This window comes from Calonectris borealis, chromosome 2 (assembly GCF_964195595.1).
Source record: "Calonectris borealis chromosome 2, bCalBor7.hap1.2, whole genome shotgun sequence".
Classification (NCBI taxonomy): domain Eukaryota; kingdom Metazoa; phylum Chordata; class Aves; order Procellariiformes; family Procellariidae; genus Calonectris; species Calonectris borealis.
The window spans coordinates 124,163,338-124,185,009 of NC_134313.1; the positions used below are offsets into that span (position 1 = coordinate 124,163,338).

At 47.8% G+C, this 21,672-nt stretch overlaps 1 protein-coding gene across 1 annotated transcript; it reads left to right on the plus strand.

Moving 5' to 3' along the window:
* Positions 1-383: 383 nt before the first annotated feature.
* On the plus strand, positions 384-16,072 carry MTURN (maturin, neural progenitor differentiation regulator homolog). The gene is made up of 3 exons (XM_075140747.1): positions 384-598; positions 6,508-6,630; positions 12,912-16,072. Exons 1-3 carry the CDS (start codon positions 437-439, stop codon positions 13,020-13,022), a joined length of 396 nt encoding a protein of 131 aa, XP_074996848.1. The 5' UTR covers positions 384-436; the 3' UTR covers positions 13,023-16,072.
* The last annotated feature ends 5,600 nt before the right edge of the window (positions 16,073-21,672 follow it).

Consider the following 21,672-nt stretch of genomic DNA (forward strand, 5'->3'; position numbering starts at 1 on the left):
GCATTTGGGTGGCTTCTGAGAAACTCAGCGCAAGGGCTAGCAATTTATTTAGCGTAAAAGGGCACTGCCAGGCGGACTTTCTTTTTAGTAAAAGACAAAATTCTGGATCGGTTCCGGGAAGAGGGAAGCCAAGCAGAGTGCGCTCTCCCTGACAGCGCCTTCCTAGGTGGGCTTGCTTCCCCAAGTTGCCAGAAGGCGTCGAGTCAAGCGAATCCCCTTCCCGGGCGGCCGCTGCCCGAGCCCCGACGCCCCATTCCCTCCCCGGCTGCACCGGCGGCGGCGGAGGACGGAGCGGCCGCCAGCGCGGCGCGGGGCGCGAGGCGCGGGGCGGTGCGCGCGGCGCGGGGCGGGGGAGGGAGGGAGGGGGGGCGGAGCGCGGGGCGGTGCGCGCGGGGTGCGCGGGCGGGCGCGGATCGCGGCGGCGGCGGCGGCGGCGATGGCTTTCGAGGCGCTGGCGGAGGCGGCGGAGCGGTGGTGCGCCCGCACGCCCTTCCAGCTCATCGCCGCCGAGGAGACGGAGCGGCGCATGGACTTCTACGCCGAGCCCGGCGTCTCCTTCTACGTGCTCTGCCCGGAGGCCGCCTGCGGCGACAATTTCGTGAGTGCCCCGCGAGGGGACCGGCGGGGGGTGGGGTGGAGGGCGGTCACGGGCGTGCGTGGGTATCCGTGCGTGTGCATGCACGCGCGGGCAGCCCCTGCACCGCTTTGGGACATCCCCCCCTCTCCGTCCGTGCAGGTCCCCGGTGCTTGGGGGAGCACCCGAGGGGGAGCGCCGGGGGGGCGGAGGACGGGGCCGTGCCCGGAGGGGCGGAGGGATGCGGGGATGGAGGGCGGTGGTGCCGGGGGCTGCGGGGGCGCCCGGCGCGTGGGCCAGGGGTGGCGGGGACAGGGCGGAGGACTGGGGGGATCCTCCCCAGCGCGCACCACAATCTGCAAAATGGAGTCCGCTGCCGGTGGGGGGCGGCCCCGCGGGCAGGGCTGCGGGCAAGGACCCCCCCCCCCGCCTTCCCCATCACCCCGGCCCGGGGAGACTGTGGGCCCGGGGGAGGGAGGAGGGGTGCGAGCCCCCCCCCGCTCCTCCTGTCCCCCGCGGGGGCTGCAGCTGCTGCTGCCCCCGCGGCCCCCTCCATCCTCCCGGGGTGCCGGGGCCGGGGCACGGCGCAGGGACGGGCGGACTGGCAGGGCTGTCACGGCAAATGGAGAATGGGCAGGAATAAAATGGAGTCAGGATGACAGGAGGGCCGCGCCCCCCCCGCCCCCCCCGCCGCTCCCCCGGGCCCGCCGGGGCTGGGGGACCTGGGCAGGTGCCGGCCTGGCGCCGCCGCGTCCCCTCCCCGCCCCTCGCGGAGTTCAGCGACAAGTTTGTGCAGAAATGGCACCGGCAAAACAACCCGTGGCTTTGGGATGGGGGGGGTGGGTTGTACCCCTCCCCCCCAGCCCTCCCGGTGGTGAGCAGAAGTGCAAGAAGAGTTACCGAAAAGCGGCACCTCGCCACGGGGTTTGTAACCTGCAAAGCTCCAGTTAACTGCAGTGAAAGGATTTTATTTTATTTTTTGAAAAATAGCTCCTATCACAGACCATTATTGTAGGAATGTTGTAGGTCCTTCCCTTCCCGGAGCAACTTTCATCCCTCGACCTGCTTGACAAATGTTCATTAATTCCCTTTCCAACAGGTAAGTGCAGTATGAACCCATTTGACAGATGGGTTCATGGAAACAAAGAGCAGTGAAGTGACCTCTCCCAGACCATGAATCTCAGCGAGCAGGACATTTATTTATTGTGTCAGGCAGATGGTCATGTTGAATTATGAAAGAAGTTATCTGGAGTTTAGTTATGCATCTGTCCAGGGATACACAAGACCTTCAGCCGCAGTCCCAGCCGTGGCAGTGGAGCATCTCTGGGTGTGAATTCTCCCCGTCCACGGGGCGACTAGCCCTGCACACCCAACTTCCCAGCACCTCTGAGCCTGTCAAACCCCAGCAGTCGTTCCCTTCTAGAGATGCCTGTGCCCAGAAAGGGCCATGCCTGCTGGGCTCTTAAGCAGGGATACATATGAATCCAATGCAGGACTAGGCTAAAGCTGTGATTGGATGCTAATGATACTGGAAATTGCAAAGAAAGGTCATTATTTTTCTTAGACGTGTATGTTTCTTTATATGGTGCTCAATAATTGAGCAAAATCTTTCAAAACAAAATCTAGTCAACTTTAAAAAAAATCTTCAGCAGTTTCAGACCTTATTCCCATGCTTCCAACACTGGCCAATTTTTGTGGGTTTGCAACCACATTTTCCCTTTTTTTTTTTTGGCAAATATTATCATTCCAGGGTTGCTGTGGGAAGGACTCTCCGCCCAGAGCCGCCAGTAGTAAAACTGAGCAGAAGGGCCAACTCCTGTCAAATGCAGAATGTAAACAGTGGAAAACTAGAAGCAGTGTTTTCTTCTGTCTTTTTTTGGCATTATTACTTGAGGCACTTTTTGTAGTGATAATACTTTTAAGACAGGCCGATAGGTGTCATTCTTAATTCTTTTTCTGTTGATGGTGTATCTTTAATGCGATTAAGAACCACTAATGAGCTGATTCACCAGCATCGTGTTTTCTGCTCCTAGTGCACTGTGGGACTTCATTCTTGCTCCCAGCTTGGCTATCTTGTTTTTTGCAGTCATTTTCTTTTTTATGTTCCAGAAGATGAGTTTCCTTTCTACGTGCAATTACAGGCTAAAGTTTATTTTAAGGAGACTTAATACAAGCCAGGGGACTGATTCTCATTTGCACTTGAGCCTTGTTGCATGGCTCCAGTAACACAATGGAGCGTGAAAGTGAGTAAATATAAACAGAATTCACAGTGGCACACTTTACAGCCTTTTTGCACCCTGTGACTCTTATAAGGGAGCCTCACATTTAATAAGCATCTCGTGCCTGGTTTTCTTCCTTTACATCTTCATTTCATAATAATGTGACTTAAAAGCTATGTAGGAGGTGCCAGAGAAGTTCATGATAACCCGCTTGTAAGGAGAAAATGATGAGCATGATGAACTTAAAAGGGAGGAGGAGAAAAACGTGGAAAGATTGCCAAAATGCAATCTGGGGGAGAATAACTCTGAATTTTATATAAAATCAGAGATTCCAGATCACAACAATCATATAATTTTAATTTCCTGTAAAGGTATCTTTGGGCTAGGTTTTTAACATGCTAGGGATGCAGGAGACCCATCTAGATGCCTGTTGGCATTTTCAGTACCACCTGGACACTAAAACTCTCTGAATCAGCATTTTAGGTAGCTGAACTACATATAATTTAGCTCCTGAGGCTCATGGTGTTCTCAAAAAATTAATTGGACTTGTATAGCCATAACCAATGAGGGAGAGGGTTGCGATGCTATTCCTTATAGCCTGTCATTTGTTTTGTCACCATGTTATTGCTGGTATTCAAAGTAACCAATAAAGCAAATAAAAATATGATGCCACCTTGATGCAAGATTTCCTCTAAAATATTTTAGAACAGAGTCAGGTTTCTGAATGTTTTCTGCAAGTTGAATTATCCCTAAAAAGAAAAAGTTTTGCTGCCATGCTCAACAGGTGGGCTGGTTAGAAAACGGTGGTCCAGCAAGTGGCTCTGTCATCTAGCAACATTGAATCATCTAAAGGCGTGAGGAAAAGCGAACCCCTCCAGATGCAACCCTATGAATTGCCTCAGCTATGTGCTGTGTGTAGATGCTGAACTAAATAATTCAACCATGATCCTAGGTCAGCTGAGGTGGAAATTAGCGGCTGTGTGCTTTTGTAGTGACACAAAGCAACCGTGAGCAAAACTGGGCAAGCTTGGAAAACACATACCCAGATGATGAGGTTAATATTTTTTTAACTGCGCAGCCACGGCCGAGCACTGTGGTCCACTGGTTTGCCAGCAGCCTGCTTCTCCCACTGCAAAGAGGTTCTCAGGCATCAGGGTTTTTCCAGGAAAAGCATCTCCGTATGTGCAGCCTCACTGACTGCTCTAACTTTCTAAGCAAGAGCTCAATCCTCAAATTACGTTTGTTTTTATTCTGAGAGGCCAAAATTCCTGGTGCAGGTTCCTCTGGAGATGCGTGAGTCAGTAGTGAGACTCAGTTCCTCAGCTGCCACGGTGCAGAGCTGAATGTCTACAGAGAACGGCAGATGCAGCTGAGCATATAGGTGTTATAACCCTGGTCTTTATTACGGTTAAGGATTTTTCTCGGGGGGAGAGATGAAATCAAGCCATTTCCAAATGAGATGCGTGCACTAATGGCACGTGAGACCTTTCATAGTGTGTTGGTTGCTACAGCCAAAGTTTTTAAATCTTCTGCAGACGTGGAAATTGTTGAAAGCCTTACTTGCTTATGGCCTGACGATGCTATGCAAAAAAGTCTCTTCAAAGGCTCAAGGATCAAGTTACTCACTTAGGTTTTCCCCTCGTGCTAGATCATCTTATTCTGTGCTACTGCTGACAAATTCACACTGGAGTCTAAAACGTGGTGCAGCTTGAAAAGGGGCTGTAAAAACATGATAGAACAACATGGGGTTAACTTTCCCTGGGGAATAAACTAGCTATTATTTATAAAAGGGCAGGGCCTGATTTTCATTTATGTGGAAGCTCCTGTGTATAGCGCTGGTAGTCAAAAGAAGCCACAATTTAAACAAGAATCAGGATGTTAGCAGTCATAATCGTTTTATACATATAAACAATTACAACAGGTTCAGCACGAGCCATGAATTGCCAAGCTGCAACATCCAGCTCTTAAGTTTGACGCAAAGATTAGAAGTAACCGAACGGTTATTGCTAACCCCAAGTATTAAGAAATCATGGGCCAGACCTCCAAAATCTCGAGGCTGTTCTTAAAATGTTGTGATTTGAAAGTGTTCATTTCATATTTTAAAGAGGGTTCATTTGAGTTCACTTCATGTACCTTCTGCCTTTTTAGGCCATAGAAATCACAAAGTGCAGACATTTATTTATTATTTTTTGTAAACAGAAGCTGAGATTTGGTTGTATATTTATAGGACTACAAGGCCCATGACTCTGAGATGGCATGAAGTATCATGAGACTTGTGGTATGTGCCTTTGAGAGTTTGCAAGTCGGTAAAGAACTTATTTTTATTGCCAGACTGGTTAAGAGATGACTCTGGTTATATGAAAGAGCAGAACCCACTCAGTAAGGCAGGGCTCTTTTCATAACAAAACATTTCACTATGTTTATGCTTGTAAAATGCAACAAGAAGCAAAGAAAATGTAGGTCAAGTGAGGTTCATAGTAAGGCAGGTACAGTTTCCATCTTAAAGCTGTAGCTTAGGTGATGTTAAGTAGTGTTTTCTTTCAATAAGTGTGAAACTGCATCCCTGGCAGGTATTCTCCACTGAACAGGAAGGCGACGTGCAAGCCTTATGTTAGGGATTGAAACATCTGCCGTTCTGACTTTCCCTGAATGTTAGTTAAGCTTCAGAGAGACCCTCCTCTTTCCTTGTTTAAGTGTAACCTACTGTTTATAGCACAATAAAAAGCTGCACGGCACTTTGGGGAAAAGAGCTGCCATGCAAAAATAGAGGTACAAGAGTCTCAAACCAATTTTGCAGTATTACGCTTCTCTGTGTGGCAGACTGCCTACGCCAGTCCCATGCACAAAGTCTTCAAAAAGAAGGTCTTTAAAAGCATGCATTAGCTTGTGCTGCGTGCTGCCCTTGTGTGCAAGAAGCATTGTTGTCTGAGTGCTTCCACCATCGCTCACCAGCTCTTTCAAACAACCTCGTAGCAGCAGAATAAGCGTCAGTTCTGGGAGAGGCTTCACAGAGCCAGGCTGGGGAACCAGCATGTCCAAAGCAAGAGCAAGACGAGAGGAATATCCCAAATGGGTTTAAATGTGCTGGCCCAGAAGAGAAGATTTGAGTAAACCTCAAAACAGGGAGGGAGGCATGAAGTGTCAGGATGCTGTAAGTGCCCAAATGTCTCTCTTTGGCTCTGTGTCTAACCTGTGGGGATATTTTGCATCTTTTCTTCTGCATCGTCAAGAGAATTATACATCAAGTTCCACCTCCAGGGTCGCATCACACTTGCACTAGCGCCAGGAAGACAAAAAGAGATGCTTTAGCTCTTCCTGAGGGCTTCATTGCAGTGGGTGATGCAGAAGAAGAGAAAACCCAGCGTGACTTCCAGGTCTGAGCAGGGCTGATGTCAAATGAAAACACCTTTACTTGTAAAATGCGCGTGCGCAAGGCATGCCCTTCATTGCTGGTGCCGTCATAAGGTGTTCTCTCTTCTGGATTGATTTCCCTGCTTTCTGATGCATCATGTTAATAAAATCAGGGTTCCTCCTCAGAAGCATGGCTTCTGAAACAGCTTGCGGTGCCCGTCCCCAGTGCGGGTCTGAACTGCAGGAGACCTGCAGTGTACTTTGGCAGATGTTTACAACATGTCACTGTATAAAATCACGTGGAAAGGCTGGCGTGAATTCCTGTTAATGCCTTTTCTTTCATGTGTTGCTGTTGGCTTTCAGCACGTGTGGAGCGAAAGTGAGGACTGCTTACCTTTTCTGCAGCTCGCGCAGGATTACATCTCCTCCTGTGGGAAAAAGACACTCCATGAAATATTGGAAAAAGTCTTCAAATCCTTCAGACCCGTAAGTGCCTCTTTTCTACTTCTAAACATTGACAATTACCTGTGACTTTTAATAGGATAGCACTGGATGGAGCACGGTGGCTTTTCTTCCGCAGGGACTTACATCTCCAGTCAGCTGCCTGGGCGCAGGGGTGTTAGCGCGTAAGCTACTATCAGGCAATTGGAAGTTGTTTCTTGGAAGCCAGCTGCCTTTTTATTATTTCCATCTCTGCGTTTGAGAGGAGAGATTCCCATGCGGGGTGGGAGGCCAACTGGTGCGGCAGCCGGTGGCACCGGCTCCCCAGCTGCGCAGGGGCTCCCGTCCTGCTGATGCAGTCCTGACTCCGAGGAACGGGATGAGAGGCAGCGCCGCCGGACTTTGTGGCAGAGTTATTTCCTGGCACTGGAATTGGGGAGTTTTGCAAGGATCTGAGTAGCGAGAGTGAATCTCTGGGAAGCTGGAAATATGGTTTCTCCTCAGAGTGTTTTAGTTTAGGGTTGGCTTTTGTTTCTCCCAAGCGGTCCAGATTTTGCTGTTAGGATGGTTGCCACTTGGTATTTGCAAACGCCAGTTTGGTCACTGCTTGAGAAGAAGTTGGAGCAGAAGCTGGGTTTTGTGGGGAGGGGGCGTGTATTTTTCTGTTTCGCTGCTACTCAGCTTTCTCTGTCCTTGTTTAACACTAAGATTTTCGTCAAAGCCTGGGTTGCATTAGGGTGAGGTGGCTTAGGCTGGCTGTTGTCCTTCATTTTTGCCAAATCCTCCTGTGGCACAGCCTCTCCTTTTGAGAGCCTTGGGCTGGGTAAGGGGCTGGTGCACAGCAGAGCAGAGGTTCGTTGCCAGAGCCGTGCTCCCATGATGTCCATGGGAAAGCTGACCGATGGACGTTTTTAAACTCAACTGAAAATGTGGACCTTTTTCCCTCCTCTCTTTTTCTGGCTGACTAATCAAGAAGACTGAAAATGTATCCCAAGTATTTAGAGCAAAAGGGAGGGCCTGGAGCGCCAATATGAAAACACCGGCCCTCCCTGTGTTACACCCTTGCATTGCCTTGCCACGGACCACCGCAGCTGGTCGACATACGAGAGCATCGTTCTAAAGAATCCTTTGAGAGACTGGAAATAAACAGAACAGATGCACACTTTTCTTAGAAAGGACTGGAAATCTGATCCATCAGTACAGCTGCTTGTAATTGTGAAAACATACAAAAATATAAATATGTTTCCCAGAACAGTATTTGGCTCTTGGATCTTCATAGCTGTTTTCTCCGGCTCAGAAAAGCTGTGTCTTTGAGGAGAAACTTCCATTGGTTTAACTAAAGAGGACTTCAAAAAGACTTAATTAAATTGGTACAGATCACTTACTTCATTTAAACCACATTTATTTCAGCATAGCTTAAGTTGCTGAGAAATTGGCTTCAGTCAAACCAAGTTAAGCTACTCTTCAGAATAAAAAGGTTCAAAGCAAGGGGAACCATTATGCTCATTTAGCCTGGGCTCTTCGTTAATGCATCACATTTCACCCCATGATTCCTACCACCAAGCACATAAATTGTGGTTGAGCTGTAGCGTACCTTTTCCAAAGACACCCAGTCGTGATGTAAGGTCTTCAGGTGACTTAGAGGATACAACGCTACTGGGCACTTTTTCTTCTCATCATTAGTTACGATCCTGTGAAAAGCTTTTCTTTACAATCTGCATTTTTCTAGTTTTGTTTCCTGTTGAATTTCATTATGCTTTTGTCTGCTCAAGAACAGTGTCCTGAGTTGTCAGAGACCTCTTGCAGACTGTAGTCAAGTACCTCTTCATTTTCTCTTGGATGTATCACAAAGATTAAGTTTCTCAGATTCTCCTTTGACCTAGTATTCAGTGATTTGCATCAGCGTAACAAAACCGGTTTTATCATTCAAGGTATGGTTGTGTGTAGACAAGTCTAATAAGGAATGTATTGACATTTTCCCCTTGTTGTAATTACTAAAAATAGCACATGCGTGGTAGGATAGGTTTTAAAAAGTGAAGGGTGTTACAATAGGTGTATGGAAACAGTTATTTTACACCCTCAGGCCTTTGCCAGAACAAAACCACTTTTCATCAATATGGGGAAGTTATTTCCTTGGCATTATTTTTCGCTGTTCCCCGTCCTTTCTCTGCTGGACCTGTTTTGCTAATGAAACCACCTTGCTGTGAGCGTGGAGGTAGCAGTGCATTTGCGGGGCGTTTCTCCACTATCCCAACCAAGTCTGCTGTCGGAGACCGGTCTGGCAAATTTCAGATTGAAAAATGGCAGTTTAGAAAAACTGGTGCTGAAGGTCAGATCAGGCTCTTCTGAAGCATCTGATGGTCCTGGCTACTCAGTCTGAGACACTGAGGAGGGGCCAGGTTTTTAGCATGTGCTTGGTAAGCACCTTCTGAAAGTCTTTTCCATTTTGGTATTTCCAGCCAGACATCCAAGATTATTAGACAGTTTTGAAAGTCTTTGTCGGGGTCCTTTGGAGGGAAATGTTTAGGAGGAGACATTGGTGGTGCATCAGCAGCTCTCCATGCCCTCGTGCACAGTACAAGCACCTGCCCTCCTTTAACTGAAGGCTTCCAGACCGATTTTCGCCCAGTAACTCACCTCAGCCCTGCTCCACACATTCGTGATAACAGCCCAGCTGTGTCTCCGCAGGCTTACCCTGGGGCTGCGGCGTGGGAAGGGACTGGCTGCTCACGCTACGGGCCCCGTGTTTCGGAGGCGGTGAGAGCGGGGATGCCCAGCGGTTAGCATCCCTCTCAGTGAGAGACAGAGATTTCCTTCTGCTCGCTGCTCTTCCCTGGGCGCAGGAGGCAACGAGGGCGGTCTGGGGTCTGCTCATCAGCTCTTGCTGCTCTCAGGCATCTCTCCCTTATGTTTTATGGGCATAAACACAGCACCAGGGCAGGATATTTATTTAGACGAGACTTTTAAAAAGTGTTGGTTAACCTGCGACAGCTAAACCACACCTCTAAATCCTGCTGTGGACAAGGTCAAGCTGTTTCTTCGCTGAAGGTGGTGGGGGGCATGTTGTCTCTGCCCGTTACTGCCTTCCTGGGTTGGTTTCCACAAAACTGTGTGATTCACCTTATCCACTTGTTCAGGGAGCATCCAAAAATGCCAGACACCACGCAGGTACATGAAGTGGTATCAATAGCACTGGGCTCAGATACCACTATTTGCTTCAAAGCATCCCAGCTCCTCTGACACCCTTGTCTCTCTGGTGCCAAAAGTGTCCATGCTGGTGCTTGAAAGCACATCTGCCTGGAGACGAAGCCCTTCACACCGGGATTCGACGGATCCACGTTATCTCTAGTGTAGCATCGTGTGGACCACTAAAGCTCGGTCTTGTACTTGGTTTATTTTTCAGTATGCTTGTATGTCAGCTTTTGGTAGGAGGCAATGTCATTCTGCTTTTGTGACTTAAAACCTACTAGGTTATTTGTGTAAAATCAGGGCACTTTGAAAGAGTTAGGAAAGAAAGGCAAATAAAAAATAAAAATGCCTGAGGGACATCACACCAACTGGCAGTTTGTAGAGAACCAACACACAAGTCGTACAATTCGGCAGCAAATTCCAGGGCTCCTGCATTGAGCTCACCTTCAGCCTGAAAAGCCTACATCTGAACTGGGCAGTCTGCAGTGTAAAAGCCATTTATCCCATATTCATTGAATTCATACACATCCCAGTGACCGCTCCTTTACCTCCAGATGGGTAGTTTGGCCAGCAGGAATAAATAGATGCATCTCAGGCGGTGCTGCCGCTGGTTGTTGCCCTCCCTCCCTCCTCACCACCCTCCCGTCCCCCACGCGTCCCCATCTGGCAGTTTTGTTCCCCTTGGCTGTTTGGCTGATGGATCAGCTCTCTCTTTCTAAACCCCTTTCCTGTCTTACCTCTTTCCTCCTTGTTTTCGCTGTCCATTAAAGTCCTTTCAGGTCTGCCACGTAGCTGGTACTTTAATATATGAGGTAGATACAGACTAGAAGCAGAAATTAGTGTGTTTGAAAGAAGAGAAGGTGGGAGTCGATCTAGGGTCAACTCAGCCCACCTTCATCATCTTATTTTGTCCTCATCTTTTATACACCTTCCTTCTGCTTTGACCCAATGTTTGTGGAGCTCCCTGCACTTTGGACCCTGATCCTCCTTCCTTGGGGTCAAGGTGTGGGCTGATCTGTCACTGCAGTCCAGAGAGCAGTAAGGGTTAACAGCGGTGAGGGACCGTAGTCCTGTGGGAAGCGACAAGATGCAACCCCTAAAAGCAGGACCTGCATGGTTGAGGTCCTCGGTGCCTTGGAAGATCCTAAAGTGTCCTCTCTTAGAGGAACATCCCATCCCATCCCATCCCATCCCATCCCATCCCATCCCATCCCATCCCATCCCATCCCCATCCTTGCTATGCTCTGTAAAACTGCTAACATCAGTGGCATCACTCTTTGATTTACGCTGCGCCAGGGAGAGGAGAGATGGGTTTCCCGAGGGCGAAGGGAGAGGGGATGTGTGAAAAGCAGGATGTGCTCCCCATCCTTTGGGATCGTGCACGGCTTTGCGGTTCTCGTGGTGTCTGTTGTGTTTTCCATGCTGATTTTGCACGGGAAAGGCTTACAGTATCCCATGAAATGAAGACTCACGTGGCTCATTTCCCTGCAAGTCACGGAGGAATTATAACCAGAGCTGGGCAAAAAGAATGTGATCAAAGCTCTTCTGCTGGGTGATATAAACGGAGCAGTACAACACTCACATTTAATTTGAATACACCAAATCAGTTTAGCGAAAATAATACTGGTGAATAAGGAAGTCTAGAGGCCTTGCTTTTGCATTTTAAAAACTGAGTATTTTAATTTTAGCTTCAACATGAAACAAAACCCCCGCATCCTGAAAATGAACCAAGTAGTTTCACGTTCAGTTAAGCATTTGATTTGAAAAATATGTATGCATAGGAATATTTACTCTTTGTTCCGCTCAGGAAACAAGAACATTTTCAGCTTGGGGTCTCTCTGTAAGTATTTTTAAAATGCGAAGGAGGGGGTTTAGTCAGCAAATTCTCCTTCCATTTCCCTGCCGAAGAAACCCTGTAACTAAAAAGCTGTTTTTTCTCCCAGTGGCAGTGAGGAATACAAGCTTTATTGGACCCAGAGGCTAATTCTGTGCATTGTCTTTGTACCCACTGAATAATTTTGAACATTGATCACAGACTAAATTAGTTTAGGTCCCTAAAAATCTGCCTCGTCACAGCCTTCTCATTTGCATGCTACCACCTAGCAAGTGTCACTCTCCTGCTGATTTTTCTGGGTTTTGCCTCTTGTGAGAGCTAACAGCTGCGTCACTCTCCAAACAGAGTGTTGCATGCATCTGTACTGCGCTTCCAGCCCTGGCAAGCTAAATACGTGGTATTCCCAATAATGCCTGGCGTGTGATTTTGCTTTGTGGATATTAATAGCTGCTAGTGTAGGATTCTAATATGAGATTTCCACAACAGATGCGTTATTTTGCCTATTACTTGGTTTATCTGTCTTCCTGACTTCTGTTGGCTTGGCAACCTTTTGGAGGAGAGGGGAAAAGTTCAAATGTCGCTGTTTGCTCCGTTTCCTGTAGCGAACAAGTGCCGTTGCAGTGATTGGAGCCATCAGGTGGAGGCATCCAGACGTCGTACAAGGAAGACGGGCTGGCCGTTCTTCACAAGCCCAAATCTAATTTGCAGAAATTTAAAGGGACTTGGGCAATTTTGAGTTGAATACACAGTATTTCTCCCTGCGAGGGCTTCACCCAGCATGCAAGGCTTCGTCTGGTGTGATGGAGTGAAGGGTAAAAGAGAAGCACTTAACATGGTGGGATCTTTAGGTTTTTAGGGACTCCTTGCCTACTCCGTACTAGCCAGTTCTGCACGAGGATGCTTTCTTCTTTGGCTTTTGTAGGGTTGCCGAACACAATCTTAAACCGAGATAACTACTGCTACAGTATTATCACATTTCTTTCTGAAGTTAAACCACTGCCAAGTCTAAACACTCAACAATTCGTGATATGACCTCAGGGAAGAACACGAAGGTTTTTGCAAGTGCTTTGCTTTGGTTTTATTTGTCTTCTGGTCTCTGAGCACTTAATTTGGTGTGAGGATGCATTTTCAAATCTTTCTCTATCACAGGAGGGAGAGAAAGAGAGTCGAGATCGTTATGCAATACTGTTATTCCAGGGTTTGAGGTTTTCAAGAAGCGGCACCGAGGTGTCGTGTGAAGATTTGCAGTGAGGCTGCACAAGCGGGTAATTCGCTATTACACGGTATTTTCTCTTCTTTGTAGTTACTTGGGCTTCCAGATGTTGATGATGATGCATTTGAAGAATATAACGCAGATGTGGAAGAAGAGGAACCAGAAGCCGATCACCAACAGATGGGTGTCAGTCAGCAGTGATTTTCTGAGAAGCTAAAAAATTCGGAAGCCTTTGGTACCAGGTGGGGTCAGGTGGTCCCACGTTAGCCTGTTCGAATTAGTGCATCACATGGGGATATCTGGCTCCCAGGATGAAAGTTCTACAAAACAGTTTAAAAAAAAAAAAAAAATTCTGTGATGAGCTTTGCTAAGAAGTGACCTGAATTTTGCTCCTGCTTCAATGGGTTTTCTAAGGAGTTGTCTTGGTAGCATTCTGCCGTTACCAGTCTAGCAGTAGTTTTGTTGCTGACTTGTCTCTTTGATTTGTGTTCGAGAGTAGCGTTCGCTGACATAAATGTAGAGTACCGTGACTGTAGGAAGCGTGTGGTGAGAGTGCCGAGTCCTCACTGGACCTTTCCGAGGAAACCAGCGCAGAGAGCAAACGCGACCTGCGCTTTTCTTTTTAGTTCTACAGCTCCCCAAGCTGTAGTTTTTGGTTTTTGACAAAGTACCAAACTTGGAGAGATTTCTCCTGAAAAACACTAGTTTAATAGTGGTCAGTACTGCAGAAGTGCACATGAAGGCTTAACAAAAATAATGGGAAGCGGGAAATCCAGGGGAGTACTGGTGTCAGACATATTAATGTTGTTTTAGTGACAGTTGAGTTTACAAGTGCTGCATTAATAACTGGGAGTAATTAGTATCAGCAGTACACGTTATAACCAACCCTGGTACTTTGACACCATTTGATCCAAAGCCAAATGTTGCTTTCGTACAATTCAATTAAAAAATAGCCATCACCTATCCCACTTCTGCATGACAACCAACTTTAAGCTTTGCTGTTTTTAATACACTGCTAAATTACTGCTCAAACCTCACGGCATCATTGAATTGAAGTGCAACTTAACTTTGAAGCCATAAGGGTATAAACCAGCACCTGGCTCTTAAAATTATGCTGGACCTGTTTCTCTCCCTGAGCCTTTGAGCTAGTCTGGGCATTTACACCTCGTTGGAGGGGAGCTAAAATACTACTACTTTGGCTGATAGAAAAACTAGTGAGGTTTTACTTAGCTGGGGACTTGCTCCCCAGAGGGGTTTGGAGGGGTCTTGGTGTAGAGGAGAAGACGATCCCTCATATTTTATACCTATTTTGCATAGATTTAAGTGACTCGGATGAGTGCCAGACTGTGAAGATGCAGGGTCTCTTTATTTACTTGCCTTTTGTACTGAAAATAAAAGAAGCACAGGGGATTCTGTTTTAATATAGCTGTTTTCCACAATCGAGCAAAATGTTTCTAAATTTACTCCTTTTTTCCAATTTTTTAAAAATCGTGAAATGAAGGTCACACGCTTCAAAAGCCCTTTTATACAGAATTAGCTTTATAAAAACAAAAAGTGAGTGAAGAGAAAATGCTTGGACAACTCCTAGAAACAACTCGTACCATTTTGAAAACCCTGTTGTTAGTGATGTCTCCTTTTCAATAGATTTTTTAAAGACCTTTTTTTCAAGGTTACTTAAGAGAGCAAGTTTTCTTGGTGGTTTACATTTCTGATGATGGCTTGAGAGATGCATAGCACTTGATTTTTCCAGTCTGGGGCAAAGACCTTCCATAACTGGGACGGTGTGTGGTACCTGAGTATGCACAGAAGTGTCTGCAACACTGTAAAAGTCAGAGTTCAAGAATATCAAAAAAAAGTGAAAGAGAAAGAGCTTAATGCAACTTTGTACATTCTTTCAGCATGCAGGCATAAACATGGTAGTCGCAGCACATTTTCTATGGACTAGTGACGTGAAAACCGTGGCAGTTCATTGTATAACACTGTACAGCAGCAATAGGCTTTTTGCTTACTAAAATAAAGTGTAAGAACAGTGGTTTCCATCCCTGCTTTAAGTCCCTAAGTTTTTCTTTCCTCTCCAGGTAAAACAGATGCCATAACCTTAAACAGAGCCTTGCTTCGGGAGAACCTTTTTCTTCGTAGCTTCCAATCCTTTGGTTGCGGCTCATACAAGTAGATCTTTCGGGGCTGACTTTCCTCTGCTGTAACGTAATGCAGTACATAATTTACAGTAGCGCAAGCTGGAGGCAAAGTCCTGCCGTTCAGGTTTGCTAGCCACTCGCACCCGTTTGGCTTAGGTGCAGGTGGCTGGCACCGACACGCACGTGCACGCACCCACACGCACACCTGCGCAAGCCCCGGGCGCGGCTGCATCGCGAGCTGGGCTGCGGGGTCGGTCTGGCTGGGAAATAACCCTCTGCCTTTTTACAGACAGGCAGTTTTCCAGCTGGATCATTCCCACCATCTGGTTCAGCGTGTGGCTGCACAGACGAGTGCCGGCACAACAGAGGGGAGGGTGCAGGGGTGGACATGGGTGGTAGCTGAGGACCCGCAGCCGAAGGCGCCTTGCACCCCTTGCACGGCGTTAGGGGCCGGTGGCGGAGGTGTGGATGCAGTCTGAACTGGCCTGGGTGCTGTGAAGGATTGACTCCACAAGGCTCAATGGAGAACTGGGCTCTGGGTGGCAGCAGGATAGGCAGGAATTCTGTACGATCCAGTGCTTGTAATTGCATACAAGAGGTTGTAATATGTACTGCAATCTGCTACCTTTTCCTGCATATTGATTGAATTGTTAATGAGCGGTTGAGCATTAATACGGTTGCAAGCAAACATCACGCTGTAAATTATGTAGATACATTATTTTCTGTATTCACTAACTCACTTTTTTTTTGGAATGCCATACGCCATTTGGGTGACTGCCACACCAGACTGCAAGTGCTGGACAGCCGGGGGGCCCTTCTGCAGCGCTCACCCCTGCAAAATTCCCACTGAAGCCAGCGAGATTTTGTTCAAATGGGACCTGCAGGACCGGGTGCTCCAGGGGATGCGTGAGGCTTGGTCCTGCAGAGAGCTGAGCGCTCTTCTCCACTCTCACTTTGCTGGGAGCCAAATGTGTTGAGCCCTGCTGCTGAACTGAAGCATGACCAGGCAGCACTGAGAATAAACTGGAATTTTATACATAGAAAATTTAATTTACATGTGTATAGAATGTATTTTATCGAAAAATATTGATTGCTTACTTTGACCAAAATACATTTCTGTATTACTGTGTTATTTGTTCCATACTTACCAAACGATGCAAGAGATGCGGAACTGGTTTAGTTGTATTACAAAGTATTTTTATATTTTATTTGTATTTTATTTTTCCCTCACTCCCACCAAGTATTAAGGTTAGTAGCCATTGAATAATTAACCAGGGGTAGCATGACCCAGTGGCTAGGCTGTCAGACTAAGACATAAGATTTGCAAACGCATGCATAAATGCTTGCAAGCCTGGGGACTCGGTGAGATGTCGGTTCAGAGCTCTGCCATTGCCTTGCCCTGAGCCTCGGGTGGATCTCAGCAGCTGGGAATTCAAGGCAGGCCTCCAGTTATGCATCCAGGCCTCCATGAAATTCAGTGGGAGCAGGGTAACTCGTTTGAAAGTCCCACCTTAAGCCTTTTGTAAAAGGGGCCATTAGTATTATTTGCCCACCAGTGTATAAAGTGCTTTTAGATCTGTAGGTGAAAAGAGGTATGCATTATCATTGCCTATCCTCAAAGCAAACCATTAGTGAAAGGACACAGAGGAGTCTCCCTTTTCCCTCGCCCTTCTTTCCTAGGCGTTTCATGCTCTAGCTAAATATAAATATGCCAGAGCAGAGCCTCTTGCAGAACTGGCGCTTCTGAATATGAGTTGCATGAATGCAATGAGCAGAGCGCTGCTTGGGGGATGAGAAATACATGGGATGCCAAAGGGAAGAGCAGATTTGGGGGATGAGAAATACATGGGATGCCAAAGGGAAGAACAGATTTCAGAAGCGTAACAACTGTTTTGGGTAGCAGGGGCAAGAGTGAGAAAGGCCCCTTTCAGAGAGGTGCTGGGATTTCTGAGACAGCCCAAACCATCCTGCCAAGTATCTGCTTATTGAAGCTATGCAGTTTATAAAAAAACTGCTCTGGACGTTACTGGGGCCTTGAGCTCGGTTGTGTTAGTGTCCTGCCTGATGAATGCCTTGTGATGGTTGAGAGAGGAAGGGATGGAGAAAAGGCAAACTAAAAAGCCTTCGCCTCCTCTCTTCCCCAACATTATTATTTATGATGTTGTGTGAGTAGGTAGGAGCAGCAGTCAGGGAGCAGGAAGCTGCTTTATTGGCTGCACAGTAACATCTCTTAAAAGGACTGCAGAAATGTGGGGAATAGCACACCCCTGAACATGATGACCTGAACGCTACCAGACTTTAGCTCCACCTCCTGCGCTGCTCTGGGCTGTTTTCCAGGCAGTTTCCTTCTGTGCATAGTGCTGTGCCTTTGAAACTCACGTGCTTGTAGGGATGCCACTTTTGATGGGAATAGCCAGAGTTAGTTTTCCTGCATCAGTGACCTGCACGCTAGCTGCTGCATCTTGGTGCTGTGTCCCATGTAAGGTGAGCTGTGTGAGGTGGTGGCTGGGGGCAGCAGGGAGGAGTTTCTGCTGCAACATTGCTTAGCAGGTAACTGCTCTTTCCCCCTCTGCAAGGTGGGACATGAGACTGTGACAGTAAAAGGTTACCACTTCATCCATCCTTACCTTGTGTCCATCCTTACCCCATGTCCATCCTTATCCCGTGTCCATCCTTCCCTCATGTCCATCCTTACCACTGAGTTCTTCTCAGAAATTCCCACTCCCAGAAGCAGAGGAAGGGGGAGAGAAACACTTCTTACCTCCCACAGCTTGCAGCCGGGTGCATCAGTGAGAGCCGCAGTTCAGCGCAGTGTGTGTTACTGACCCACACGGTGTTTTCTGCACAGGCAGCACCTTCTCACAGGGGGATGAGGTGGCATGGGAGATGTGTTATCCATTGAGGACCCATGAGTGGTCCATGCCGGGACAGGGGTTATATAGAAGAGAGCAGTCATTTTAGGTGCCAAACCCAAGATCTTTTCACAGGGAGCGATGCCTAGCTAAATAATCGTCTCTGAAAATCACGACCCATTGAGGCTTTCCAGGCTGGGCATCCAGAAAATGAGACCTCTCTGGCTACCGGTTGCTGGAGAGCCTGGCCCAGCCTGCAGGTCTCTTTCTTAGCGCTGGCTGGTTTCAGTTTGGCCACAGGACATGGGAAATTGGGAAGGATCCCTTCAGGGGCTCTAGCTGGATGCCCCTTCCTGTAAATCGCTGAGCAAAAATGCTTTGTTTTATCTGTTTAATTCTGGCAGGACCTCCTCTCCTCCCCGGCAGCCTGTCCCTGCAGCCAGCTGCAGCTGGGAAGCCTTCGCGTGAGAGCCAGGCAGGAGTGACTCAGGGCAGCGGCTCGCAGACCCCGTAACAGGCTGGGCTTGAGGTGGCCCCTGCAGAGCCACCACGGAGCTGAAGGCTCAGGGACGTCGCTTCCAAGGCAGATACTAAAATAAAGAGATTCCTTAAATTTGGTCCTTACCTCTGATAGAAAAGACTCTGAGGGCAGACCCTATCACCTCGGGTTTTTATCGGACTTCTGAGGCTTAGTTGCATAATTGGTATCTGGTGTCTGTGGCAGGTGTACGAAGGAAACCTCTTCACTTACCCACAATCACCCATTCAGTGAGCCAAATTATCACTTACGTGCTCTATGTTTGACTTTTTTCTCATTACATTTCTCATTACTGTTTTTTTTTTTTAAAGAAAGACCGGCCCTAGGGGCGCATCTGCATTATTGCAAACCCCAGTTTCTACAGAGCCACGTGGCACTGCACTCTCAGTGTGAGTTTGGTCATAAACAAATATACAGATTAACAAAAAGGGTGTTCATTTGTCTGCAGAAAAAAACTTCTTTGAACTAGTTACTGCTGACTACAGTAAAGCTCACTGGTTTCATGTAAAATACATTGAACTTTGAAATTCCCTTTCTGTACTGACATGCTGTTGCTCATGTAGGCAAAGATCTGCAGTAACACTGCATGTAAAGGATGTTTGCTTTCATCTTCGGGGGTGGTGGTGGAAACGTCAGCTCTGGATTTCAGTCAATACAGGGTTTTTTTTGTTGTCAAGCTTTCCTTTACTAATGCAGGGACCAGTCAGACCTCAACACGTCAAGCAGAAATCCTGTTGCGCCATGCCATGCAAAGGCTGTCTTTGGTGTGCTTCCCACCATTTTTCTGGCTGGAAGATATCTCTGTCTTTGGGACTACAAAGCTGTGGAATGGGTTAAAAGGTGTAAGCCTTCAGTGGAGCCCTGCCTTTCTTCTGATCCTCCTTCCTCTCCCACCACGGAAGCATCAAATCCAGCAGTGTCGTTACACCATGAGTTTGCCATTAAAGAGCTTACCAAACTCTGATGACTGATGGAGTCTTTTCTCTGTGAGCAAAATCAACTAAACGGGGATTTTGAGGGGCTAAAGCGTAGCTCCAATGCGTGCGGCAAAGGGAATGAGAGGCTTGCATTGCCTGGGCACTGTTGGTGCGTGGTGGGATAAACACGGTGTTTGCAGGAGTAAGGAGGAGAAAATGATTTCATCTGAGCTTTGGGTACTGCAGAGTAAGCCCTGCTTTGCAGGACGGGACCCAGAACCATCGGGTGGTTTGGTTCGGCGCAGTCTGAGGCGGTGGATTTCCTGTCACAAGGTGGGAATTGGTGGTAGTATTTGTGGATGAGCCAGTATTTCAGACCTCCCAGGTCCTCTTCTGTTTTGCACAGATTAGGGAGACATCTGTTCTAATTAAGAGACATGTAATGATGCTGAAATGAAAATTGATGGTTCTGTTCAACTCATTTGTCTCTTTTTTTTAAACACTGCACTTTTAATTGCCACTTTTACATCTTCTCACCCTGATTTAGTTGAAGGAACACTGTCAGTCGTTACCTTTTGTCATAAGCCTCTGTCTGTGGGTTGAAGAACATCTTCCAACCCGTGGAAGACCGAGTGTTTTAACTTAGTACTTGCCTTGTATTTTTAGCACTTCCCAGGGCACGAGCGCTGAGAGGGAGTGTGCCAATTTCGTGCCCTGTGGTGTGTCCAGAGCCCTCAGCATTGTCTATAAAGCTGTTCCTGCAGCTGGTGGAGTGCCTGCCAGGACTGACTCCCTCGTGTTGGCGCACGGTCCCGGCAACACAAGCCCCAAAACCTCTTGAGAGACCTTTGCATATGGTGGAAGCCACGGCGACAATTAGGCTCTGGCTACAGATAGAGCCGCTCTTGTGAAAAGGTGACGGTCCCAGCGTGTGTTTAGCTACTTGGAGCCCGCTGCCTGCTCAGGTCTGCCGGATGGACTTCTTCCTGCGTCAGAAGGTCGAGTGAATTTAAAACAGTTTAGATAGCAGCTCTCTGCTAATATAGACCTCAGCCCAGGGACAAGCAGCTGCCCTGCTGTGGTGGGGAGCTCCCACACAAGATGGTGGCTGCAGCTGGGGGCACTTTGCCGTATAGCTTTTGCCCCAGTCTGGGTCTGTCCACAATCCAGCTCTCCAAATTTACGTCACGCCTTCCCCAAGTGAAGAAATCAGGGTATTCCAGGGCTATGATAGCTTTTGGCTTTGTATCGAGGAGAACAGATCCATTAGAGGTGTGCAGTTTGTGTTGCCTCTCTAGGCTCCTGCCTAATGCTTTGTCTCCCACCACAGCTGTCCTCAAGCAGAGTCAGCTGGGAAATGCAGAGTCACCCCCCCAGCAGCTCCAGGTGCTTCTTTAAGGAGCACATCAGATTTTACGCTTTCTTTCTACAAGTCTTCGTGTTCCTTCTTCTCGGTGACAAGGTTCTTGTTTAGTGAGTGATAAAATGTCATAAAAAAGCACATTTAACTTTATTTCCAAGGCCTAGGTGTATGCATCCATGCTTTTCACCCAGTAGTGCTGTAGTTGTGACACCAAGGCAAGCTTTTTATACCTTTTATTAGACAAACTGATAGAGAAGGGAGTGAAAGCCACAAGCTCTCAAGCTCCCAAGTGCTTTTCCACGCTGAAACAAAAGCAGCGATTTTATGGAGCAGTCTGATGGCAGGTAATATCTCTCCACAACAACCTTACCTTGCTTGTACACTTTTCTTAAGGTATTGCTGCTCTAATGGTGCGATGGAAGAGGCAGTGTTGGAGCCAGGTTTTTATTTACAGCCTCTAGTAGTGCTAAAGGGCCCAGAAGTGGGTGTCAGCTGTGTTACACCCACCACAGGGCTCCTTGGGAGTGTCTGAAGGGCTGCAGCATGCCACGAGCTTTGAAGCCTTTGTGCTTTTGGGTTTGCAGCAGTCCCCTAGAGGTCAGCACAGCCTAAATTTTGAAGCAACTCGAGCCGATGGTAGCGTTGCAGGGATGATAAAAGCGAGTTTGTTGCTGGCCTGCAAGACCCTGCTTTTGCTCTCTTGCAACTTCAGCTGTTGCTGGAGAAGGGGTCAGGCTGGGAAAAAAGGAATCAGCGCATGGGACAAAAAGTCCTGCTTTGGAGACGGATGGGCTGAGAGCTTGCCATGGAGAAGGACCATGGGGAGGAGGGGGCAGAAGCAGCCTGACGATGGGTGCCAGCATTGTCAAAGCTGCGTAGGGCAGTGGGTGCTGGTGTCTACACCTCTTGGCCCTGGTGGTAGCCATCCCTCCTGGAACCGCGGGTGGGCTGCACTGCATCAGGAGCAATGCCACGTCAGAGTAAGCTCCGCTGCAGCCATGCTCTGCGTGCGTGCATCCATGCTCCAGTGTTGCAGTGGCGGA